The 10,546-nt window shown below is 45.7% G+C and overlaps 1 protein-coding gene across 1 annotated transcript; it reads right to left on the bottom strand.

Annotated features, from left to right (window-relative positions):
* Positions 1-131: 131 nt before the first annotated feature.
* C12H9orf131 (chromosome 12 C9orf131 homolog) lies at positions 132-10,248 on the bottom strand. Its single transcript, XM_033122406.1, is given in 4 exon segments — positions 132-5,129; positions 5,131-5,227; positions 5,229-8,137; positions 8,512-10,248. Coding segments are annotated over 4 exon segments (3,660 nt in total). The 5' UTR covers positions 8,743-10,248; the 3' UTR covers positions 132-4,706.
* Between the last annotated feature and the right edge of the window lie 298 nt (positions 10,249-10,546).

Below are 10,546 nucleotides of genomic sequence, written 5' to 3'. Positions count from 1 at the left end.
GGATTTGCTTTTTCCTAAATTAAACATCCTCCTCTGCTCCCAGTTTTTCAGGTGATTGCATAGCTTTGTTCAGATGTAGAGTATCCTCTTCACATCATAATCATTTAGTGCTTCTGAGGTCAGTACCGTGATGTCTTAACCGAAGAAGAGTATGGTGCAGAGAAAAGAACCTACCGAGTCAAATTTGTATTGGTCATCCTAGTACTTCTACCAGGCTCTGGTCTACATAGATAATCTACCGAGACAAGATATTTATGTTGGCTGCTCTGATTAAACTGGAGCATTTTGAGCTCATGGGCTGTAAAATAGATATTTTTGCACTTTTGGGATTTGAATGGCTGTCCCTTGTTTTCCATGACACTTTCTTCACCATGTTCTGTCTTTGATTCTTTGGTTTTCCCACTGTTTTGGTACCCTAATGGCTTAGCTTTCAGTCTTCCCACTCTGAACATTGTCACCATCTCATCCCTATGGGTTGGCAGCCTAACCTCAGGGAGGGCCAAAGACCCGGTCTTTTGGGGAAAGGCATTTAGTGTGCGCATTAAGCTATGGGGGCATGACAGAAGGCAAGTGGTATTTTCCCACAAAATATGTAGAGATACTGGTTGACAAGTGATAGAAATTTGTGTTGGAATGATTGTTTTAACTTTTAACTAATAGACACACAGTGTGTCTATAGGGAAGATAGTTGGAGCTCTGTAGATTCTTTAGAAAAAATGAAGAGCAGATTGTAGTAAGAGGCCTGGTGCAAAAGTAATTACAGTTTAAAAGATTAAAAATAATTGCAAAAATCTCGATTACTTTTGCACCAACCTAATAGTTCTGGCCTTTGTGCTTATAGCAGCGTAGCTTTGAAAGAGATGCTTAGCTCTTAGGGTGCCTCAAGATTCTTAATCTGATAAAATGAATGACAGTGGTGCTTTGTAAACTTGAGAAAGTAGTGACAGACTGTTGCCACCTTATACCTACAGAAGTTTGCATACATAAACCAAGAGGCAAGTTGTATGGGAAGTCTGTCTTTTCCCCCACAGTGCTCCTAGAAAGAAGTTGGAATGTGATCTTAACTGGAACTAATCACTTCTTTGCACAGGATAACTGTTAAGATTTAAAAGATGGGTTTCTAACCAAGAATAGGGAATCAAATAGATTGTAGAGGACCAACAGTATGCCACAGAGGCAAAAACAAAGATGGAACTATCAGCCTAACATCTTGAGATACATTTGGATCCAAGATAACTATTCCTACAAGTTGCCTGAGAATCTCGTGGTCATACAGTGCCCGTGAGGAACACCAGTCTGCCAATCATTCATTTGAGCTTTAGCAAATAGTAAATGGTTTGTTCTTGCCAAGCCCTACAACCTACTGAGGGCTTAAAAACATTTAAGAATATAGGACTTGAAAGTCCTGGAAGTACACACTGTTCCCCAATGAAGTCCTGTTCCCCTTCCCCAATAAAATCTTAAAAAAAAAAGAATACAGGACTTGGATTTTTCATAAAGATGTGTAGACTCATTAAATGTCCCTTGTGTCAAGTAGAAACTCAGAATTGCATTGTCTTTGAGACCATTTGGGGGGGAGGGTCTTGAGGGGATAATAGGTGAGAAAAGGAAAAGTATCTTCAGTTCCACTCTTAGCCAGCAGGTGGTGAGTTTTGGACTCAGGCCCTCAGTTTAGGGCTATAAATAAAGGTTTGGAACAACAATGACAGTAATAAAAGGAGGCAGAGGAACAGCATGTACCTTCTGACTGGCTGTTCTCAACCATATACAGAGTAGAGGGAATACTGTAGAATGGAAAAAGCACTGGATTGGAAATGTGGACTTGATCTCACAGAATCTTACTTTGAAGGTCTTGATAGCCATACTGTCAGGAAACGGGTGCTACTAACAGGGCACAAGTTGTGGGCTGCAAGAAAAGGGGAACCATACCAAGGTAAGAGAATCAGATAAGGCTCTGGAGGTAGTCTCAACTGGAAATTATAGGAAGATTGGGGGACTTGGCAGGGAAAAGTGCAGGAGAGCAGTTTGAGCAAAAGGCACCACATGCTTAAGCATTAGGTTGACTAGCAAGGGAGTCTTGAAGTGAATTTGCAGAGGTCAGAAACCGTATGTGGAGAACCTCATATACCGGGAGTGAACTTTAGTCTAAACAGATTGTGTGTCCTCTTGGTGGGGGAGGGGTGGTTAGGCAGGGAAGTGAGTCAGATTTCAGTGCTAGAAAATGCACTTTCTTACCTTTCTTAAATTGTGGCAAAACGTAAAATTTACCTTAAAATCACCAGGTGTGCAGTACAACATTGTCAACCACATGTGCATCATTGTGCACACACAATTCACTTTTTAAATAACCTTTTACTTTCATAGAAGCAGTAATGTACATTTTAGCTATTCAGAAAAATATAAGCAAAATTTTAAAAATTATTCCCAGTAACCAGAGATCATCTTAACTTTGGTTCGTATCTTCGAGTCTGTGCATGTGTGTAAATGTGTATGTCTGTACATGTGGTATTTTAAAATCAAAATGCAATCATCCTGCTTTATAACTTTTTAAACATAAATATCTACCTTTTCTATTCAGTAAATTGTTATTTAACCCTCATTCAGTTTCCCAGGTGACCCAACATGTGACAACTATCTTGACCAAACCAATATTCAGTCAAGGACTACAGATTGTTTTGAGCCAAGGTTATGTTCCTTTATTCAAACTTTTTCTCTTTTTGCTACCTAGGAATAATATTAAGTAGGTTTTTTCCTCCATTTTTTAATGTAATTTTTAAAATTTTTATTTTTAATTATACTATCAAAACTTTTATACTTGTTAAAGAGATTGGGTCACTTGACCCGAGAATTGTAGCCATGTGGGGGATGGATTAGAAGGAATAGGGCTACCAGTTTGGTGAGAAATCGTATCTGAACTGTGATGGTTGAGATGGAGAGGTGAAGATAAATTTGAAATATATTTCATGGGTGCAATTGACAGGGTTTGATCATGGATTAGATTGGGGAGTAAGAGGAAGGGAAGAGTCAGGGATGCCAGGTTTCTGGCTTCATTATTGTGGTGGATGTGGTACCCTTCAACAGGAATGGGCACATTGGCAGAAAAAGAGGGGAAATGAGTAAGTTTTGGAAAGGTTGAATATGAGATGATGTGTAGTAGGCTGTTGGACATGTGGATATGAAACCTAGAGATGCTTTATGACCCGTGTTTTTAAATATGGCACTTAATGGAATGGCTTTAAGACATTTTACATTTTTTTAATGCTACTGGTAAAATTGGACATCTGTTTTTTTTGGGGGGAAAGGGGTGGAGTTGATTCTCACTTCCTACGACTCAAAAAATTAGGTTAACAATCTGAACATAAATACGCAAAACTATAAAAGTGCCAAAAGATGTTTTAGAAGCCATAAAGGAAAATGTTGGTAGATTTAACTACATAAAAATTTTAAAGTTTGGTACAGTCACCTAAAAATTAGAAAATAAGCTACAGGCTGGGAGAAAATATCTGACATACATAATGGGTTGTGTTAATATCTGGTAGGCAGGATAATACCACCCCCCCAAGATGTCTACATCCTAATCCCTGAAACTTGTGAATATATATTACATGGAAAAGGGAATTACGATTGTAAATGGAATTAAGGTTGCTAACCAACTGACTTAAGATTGGAAGAGTATCTTGGATTATTCCGATGGGCCAGTGTAATTAGAGGTGTCTTAAAAGTGGAAGAGGGAAGCAAAGAGCAGAGTGATGTGATGTGATATGATGTGACGTGATGTGATGTGATGTGATAACTTACCTTTGCTGTCTTTAAAGATGGAGAAAGAGGGCCAGGAGCCAAGGAACGTGGGCAGCCTCTAGAAGCCAGGAAAAACTAGGAATGAATCCTACCCAGTGCCTACAGCAAAGAATGCAGCCCTGTCAATCTCTTGATTTTACCTTTCTGAGAGAGTAAATTTGTGTTGTTCTGTGGTAACCTGTTATGTCAGCAGGAGAAAACAATATCCAACAAACAGTGCAGTAGAAAAATGGGTAAAGGATATGAACAGGCAATTACTATAAAAGAAGAAATCCAGATGGCCACTAAACATGACAAGGCACTTGTTTTGTGACCTTGGGGATTCCGATTGAGCTGACCCAGGGAGAGAAAAGCAGAGGGCTGAGAATAAGTGGAAAGATATGTGGAGAACTTGTGGGTCAAGTGGATGAAGAAGGGGACCATACCCAGGACCAAAAACAGCTGGGTAGACCAAGACCAGTTGTATTCATGTGAATGGATGTATTTTTCTTTTGCTCGTTTCACTTCAGCTGTGAAGTTTTCTCAAGGGCAGCACTGGACTGCTCCCCTAGCCTTTCAACGTTACCCTGCAGAGTAGGGATGTGTGGACTCCAGACTGATCATTGGTGAAAAGCTTGAAATGAAAGTTAAGCCTGCAGAATCCTGAGCTCTACTTTAGAGACCTGATCTTGAGGGAATATAGTTGCTGTCAAAGTTAACAGGGAACTGACAGTCCCAGTATCCCAGACTCCAAAGAAATATATTTCATGGGTGCAATTGACAGGGTTTGATCATGGATTAGATTGGGGAGTAAGAGGAAGGGAAGAGTGGGATTTGTCTCATTCAGCTAGTTTATTAGGAGTTCCTCTGCTTGTGTCCCCAGCCTCCAACTGGTTTGACTTCAGGTCTTGGGGTACTGGGTGCCAGTACTACCAGCCTTTCCTCTGCTGAATGGATTTGGTGGGCAGGTGTCCATGGGTACCCAGAAACTTAGTTAACAGCCTTTGGAGAACCCTGCTAAGGAGAACCTGAGGTGTGGGGGAAGAGAGATGCTTCTCCAAGTGGGCCCAAGGGCAGTGCTTACACTGCTGAGGTGTCAGCATGTCACCAGTTCCAAGCTCTGCTCCTTGCTTATCTTGGGGACCTGCAGCCTTTGAGTGAAGCTGCTGGGGGAGCACAATGTGTAAAGAGCTCTTGTTCCTGTGCTGAGATCTTTGGGAAAGTCCACTTGCAGGGGTCTCCACTAGTCCCCCGGCCTGGGCTGGGTAGTTCTTCACGGTAACTGGGGGTGACCTCAATCTGGTATCCCCTCTGCTACAGTCTGTTTTGGGTTTCCTGGGGTGAATATTGGGCTGATGCCTTTTTGCCTGAATGTTGGTCTGACGCCTTGTCCTGTCTGTTACCCGAGAGTAGAACCTCAGAGTTTGAGGGCTCTCCCAGGCCTGGGCAGTTCTTCCCCAGACTCCACGTAAACACATGGTCCCTGGGGTGAGACCTGGGCCACCATCTTTGCCTTCATTCCTTCCTCTCTCTGAGATTCTTGTGCCCTACCAGATTCTTGTGGCTGAGAATGGGCAGAAGAGTGACAACAGTGGGAGACCTGGACAGGCCGAGTTACTGTGCTCTCAACTTTTGGAGGATAACAGCTTGAAGAGTGGAGGCCCAGTCTGGGGGGATGGGTCTGATGTGGGGAGCAGGAAGAGTGTCTCCAGGTTCCTCCAGGAGTTGTGGAGCTCAGGGCAGGGGAGCTGGGAGCAGGACTCTGCTGCAGTTTCTTCAGCTTGAGTTCCAGTTCTCTACTCCAGTGCCAGGCCTGGACCTCAGAGTCAGTGGGTGCCTCTGGGGCAGCCTCTCTCCGGGAGGGTGGATATTCTGCCTTAGCTCCTGGCAACAGCTCTCCTTCGGAGGGGCCAGGCTGATTGGACTCAAGCTTCAGAGCTTCAGCTAGCGGGGGAGGCCAGGGTATTGGCTGCAGGGGATCTACTGCTGGAGGGCTGGAGCCCTGGGGGACCGCTCTCTGTTGCACATGCCGCCACACAAACTCAAGATCAAGGTGTGGGGCTGGTAAAGGAGCAGAGAGTGAGCAGCAGGTTGGGGCTCGGAGCTCAGTGGCCCAGTAGTTCTCGCTCTGCTTCACTGCCTCCCTCTCAGGCTTACCGTTGCCTTGGTCTCCAACAGGCTTACTTATGTGAGACTTGGACATAGAGTTTGAGGGTGGACTGGGGCCGCAGAATGGGGATACAGGAACCCAACAGGTTTCTTTCTGTTCCATGTCCCCAGCAACAAGCTCAGAGGCAGACAGGGCTCCCAAGGGGCTAGCTTCATGTGGGTCTTGGGGTAAGTTGTGTGCTGGGAACGCAAAGGCCCACGAGTTCTTTCTCCTTGGTATGTCTCCACAGCTAGCCTCAGAATCAGACAGGACCCCCATGGGGCTAACTCTCAGGGGCTCCAGTTTGAGAGCTGGGTGTGGGCTGAGGGCCAGAGATGGGGGCTCAGAAGCCCAGGAGTTCCTGGAATGTTGAGTGTCCTTCCACGCAGCTTCTGAACTAGTGAGGTCTCCCACAGGATTGATTCTGTGGGGTTCGAGAATGGGAGGTAGAGATCGGCTGTGGTCTGGAGACTCAGAGGTCCAGAGATTCTCATTCTGCCCCATGCTCTCCCACAAAGCCTTGGCCTCAGACAGGACCCCCTGGGGGCCCACTCCTAGGGACTGCAGCAGAGACGCTAAGGGAAGGCTGGAAGATGGAACTGGGTCTGCAGAGACCCAAAGATTTTCTGTACTCTGCATGCTCTTCCGTGGAGTCTTAGATCTTGATGGGACACATGCAGGGCTGGTTCCATAGAGCCCTGGATTGAGGTCCAAGGCTGGGGGCTCAAAGGCCTCAGGGTTTCCTGAATTTTCTCTGCATCCCCTGTGGTGTTTGTATCCAGATGGATCTTCCAAGGCACTGCCTCCCCACAGTTCTGGCAGGGAATCTGGGGAAGTGCAGGGGGCTGGCACTGGGGACCCAGAGGTCTGAGTGTTCTCTCTGAGTTCCATGGTTCCCCAGAAGTCCTTAGGTGCAGAAGGTCCTTCGGGGCTGACCACCTGGGATTCGGACAGAGAATCTGGGAGTTGGCAAGGGGGTGGCCTTGGGGGCTCAGAGGCTTGAGGACTCTCTTCATGTCCTGTGATTCTCCACTGAGTCTCACATCCAGGTGGAACTTCCAGGAGGCTAGTTCCTTGAGGCTCTGTCATGGGGGCTACAGATTGGCAAGGGACCAGGATTGGAGGCTCAGAGACCTGAGCGTTCTCTCGTTGCCTTATGGTTTCGCAGAGGTCCTTAGATCCAGAAAGGCCTCCTATAGAACTGGTTACCTGGAGTAATGGCAGAGAGGCCAGGGGTGGGCTGGGAACTGGCATTGCTGACTCAGGGGCTTTGGAGTCCTCATTTTGCCTCATGGTCCTCCATGGGGTCTCAGACCTAGTCGGGGCTCCCAGAAGGCTAGCGGGATACAGCAGAGAGGCAGAGAGTGAATCTGGAATGTGTTGTTGAAGGTCAGGATCCTGTGGCACCCCCCTCCAGACCTTAGATAAGGGTCTAGTTCTTTGGAGTTCAGGATCTGGGTGCAGGGCTTGATCCTCAGAGACCCAAGGGACCTCTTTCTGCTGTGTAAGCCACTGTATATGTGCCTCAGCGCCTTTCCCCTTGTCCCTGGGAAAAGACATAAGATGGAGGGGTAGTGATGGGACAGAAGGGGATGAGGGAAGGGGACGTTGCTGAGGATCAGGGGCCATCTCTTCCAGATCTTCCATAGCATGGACTTGATGGGTAGGAAGCTGGGTTGGGGAGCAAAACTGAGGAAGCAGCAGGTTGGACCTATACAGGAAGGCAAGCTTGTTGAAGCAGACAGAAGGACCAGCAGGTAACTTCAGGGGAAAGGGGCCACCTGAGCTCAGGTTGATGGCCTCCAAGGACTCACTGTGCAGAGAAGGGAGACCCCAGAAGAGCTGGCTTTTTCTCTGATGTAGATGGCTCCCTGATGCTGTCTTGTGCCTTACAGGCAGGTTGGTCAGCATCTGGAAGATGGGGAAGGATCTGGAAGGGCTTGGGGTCTGCATGAGTACTAGCTCTGGTGTCCCTATGGCCTTGTGGAGGCTCTTAGAACTGCAGAATGGCTGGGATGGGGCTATGGTGTCTTGTTCTCTAATAGGAGCTTCTTTGGGAAGAGAACATGGATCCAGAGATGTCTCCTCCTCTTCTTCCTCTTCTTCCTCCTCCTCTACCTCCTCCTCTCCTTTCTCCTCTTTTTCTTCCTCCTCTGACTTCTGCTTCCACAGACGATCAAGGAAAGCCACACGGTACAGAAGTGGTAGGCCCTGGGTAGTGGAGAAAGATACTTTCAGGCTTGAAGCCTTTTCAGATACAAGTTGTGTCATGAAGGCCTCAGTCTGTGTTCCACATCCAGAGTGAACAGTTACTCAGCTGGCCCCACACCTGTGGTCAGTGTTCACTTACCGATCGGATGTTAATGACCCGTACAAGCCCATATTTGGAGCTTAGCATTCCTTACATAATCCTACACCTAGGGGCAGTGGTCACTTACTGGGCTTCGAATCTAGTGTCACTCACCCAGTCTCACATTTAAGGCTTATTATAGTCCCTCATTTGGGCTCACATCAATGTCAATGATTCCTCACCACAATTGACATGTCAACAGTCATTCAGCCCTCTGTACATCCATGTCACCCACCTTGCCTTGCATCATGTCCCCAGAGGAGCAGGGCTGAAGCTGTCGCCAGCTCCCAAGCTGCCGCCATCTCCGGATCTGCCAAACCATGAACAGGAATAGTGTCACTAGATTCCCTGTACTCTGGAGGCAGCTGCTGCCACAGTATCTGCAGGCCAGGGCATACGTCAGCTGGCCCCAGAGAAGCCCCTTATCCCCCTTAGTCCCAAGTAGGCCCTCCAGCAGCCACTCCATTTTCCTCAGCCTAGTGGCAGTTTACCCTGACGTCATCACTGCATCACAGAATAAAGAACTCCCATCCCCCACATGGCTAACAGCCTTCTCCCTGAATTTAGGGCCAAAAAAATGGCCTCTGCCAGACAACTCATACTTCATATAGTGAAACCTGGGTGATCCCCTTTTGTCTTGACTACCAAGCTCAGAATTATGCTTTAGGTATTGTGGTTAACTAGCAACAAATTGCCTCATTCAAATCTTAGCTCTACCACTTCCTACCTGGGAAATCTCAAAACTATTTAATTTTTCAGTGCCTCAGTTTTTTCACCTGTAAAAGGAGGATAATATTTACCACATAGGGTTGTTCTGAGGGTTAAGTGAAGAAAATTATAGGCTTAGAATTGTACATAGTGCATGCTATATTAAAATTTTATTTCTTTAATAGATGAAATCTGTTCCCTCTTTTTTTTAAAATCTTATGTCAGCTGTCAACTCTTATTTGAAGAAGGTAAGTTGAATCCTGAGAGGAAATAAAGAAGGCAATACTGAATACTTATTCTGCGCTAATTACTTTACACTTGTGGTAGGATAATTTACCAAGTTATTATTTGCTGTCTCCTCCTTACCAAAGGAGACCCCCAGTAGGGTAAAAAGATAACTTTGCTCTCCTCTTTTCCAGAAATTCTAGATTTCTTATCTTATGAAATTGTTCATGGATTTTGTGTTTTCTAGCCCCAAATCAAAGTTGCAAGACACTTAGTCTACAATCTTATCCAGGCCCTTGTGTGGGAGGGGAATTTAATTTAACTGGGTGTTGTGGAGAAGAAGAAGGTGGAGGACATGCTGAGTTGTCCGGGGATAGCAATGGGCCCAGGGACTTGGGAAATGAAATGCAGCAATGGTTTCCCTGAGTGACGGGCTGTACAGATGTCCCCTAGGAGGCAGCAGGACTTCTGATGGGGAAAGCTGAGTTAGTGATTAGGGCACTAAACATCTAGCACATAGCCTTGGGAACTGCAGCAAAAGGTTCTGGTGTACGTACTCGGCAGAGATGCTGTGGAGCCTTTGAATGGATCGAATGGGTTTAGACAATGCACATCGCAGTGGCAACCGTGACAGATTCAAGACCTGAAGTTCTTTCCTAAGTGGTTTTCTTTTTCTTTCCTTTTTTTTGGGGGGTGGGGGATGGGGGGTTAGTTTATACCACACTGAAGAGGGAAAAAGCCCCCCCATCATGATTAATATTGGATATCTTTGAACCCTAGTAAATGGGAGTTTTGAGCCAGATTTAATTTAATTTAGAAAAATTAATGTGATGCTTCTTGTTCCTCAGTGTTATGGAACAACTTTAACATTTATTATCCCTTTTAATCTTCAAAACTCTTTGAAGTAGGTATTGTTTTCTCCTTTCACATAAGGGGAAACTGAGCACAGATAAATTATATACACACACACACATATGAGGCTGGACAATTCGCAAACTCATCCTAGAAAAAGTGCTACACACCTCATTGCTGAATGTCACTACGGTCACCTTCCAAGTGCTCCCCTTGGGAAGCTATGCACTGACGCCTGCACCTAGTTCACCCTTCAAAGCAATTTTGGAACTCTTTTTTTCAGGAATGGCCATCAGAGCTGTTGTTATATTACCCTTGATGTCTTGAATGTCATCAAAATGTCTGCCTTCCAATATTTCCTTTATCTTCAGGTAAAGAAAGATGTCATTGGGGGACAGATCAGGTGAGTAGGGAGGGTGTTCTAATACAGTTATTTGTTTACTGGCCAAACCCTCACAGACAGTGCCGTGTGAGCTGGTGCATTG

The sequence above is a fragment of the Rhinolophus ferrumequinum genome, chromosome 12, assembly GCF_004115265.2.
Source record: "Rhinolophus ferrumequinum isolate MPI-CBG mRhiFer1 chromosome 12, mRhiFer1_v1.p, whole genome shotgun sequence".
In the NCBI taxonomy this organism is placed as follows: domain Eukaryota; kingdom Metazoa; phylum Chordata; class Mammalia; order Chiroptera; family Rhinolophidae; genus Rhinolophus; species Rhinolophus ferrumequinum.
The sequence above is the reverse complement of the archived record's forward strand: the minus strand, read 5'-3'. Positions and strand labels throughout refer to the sequence as shown.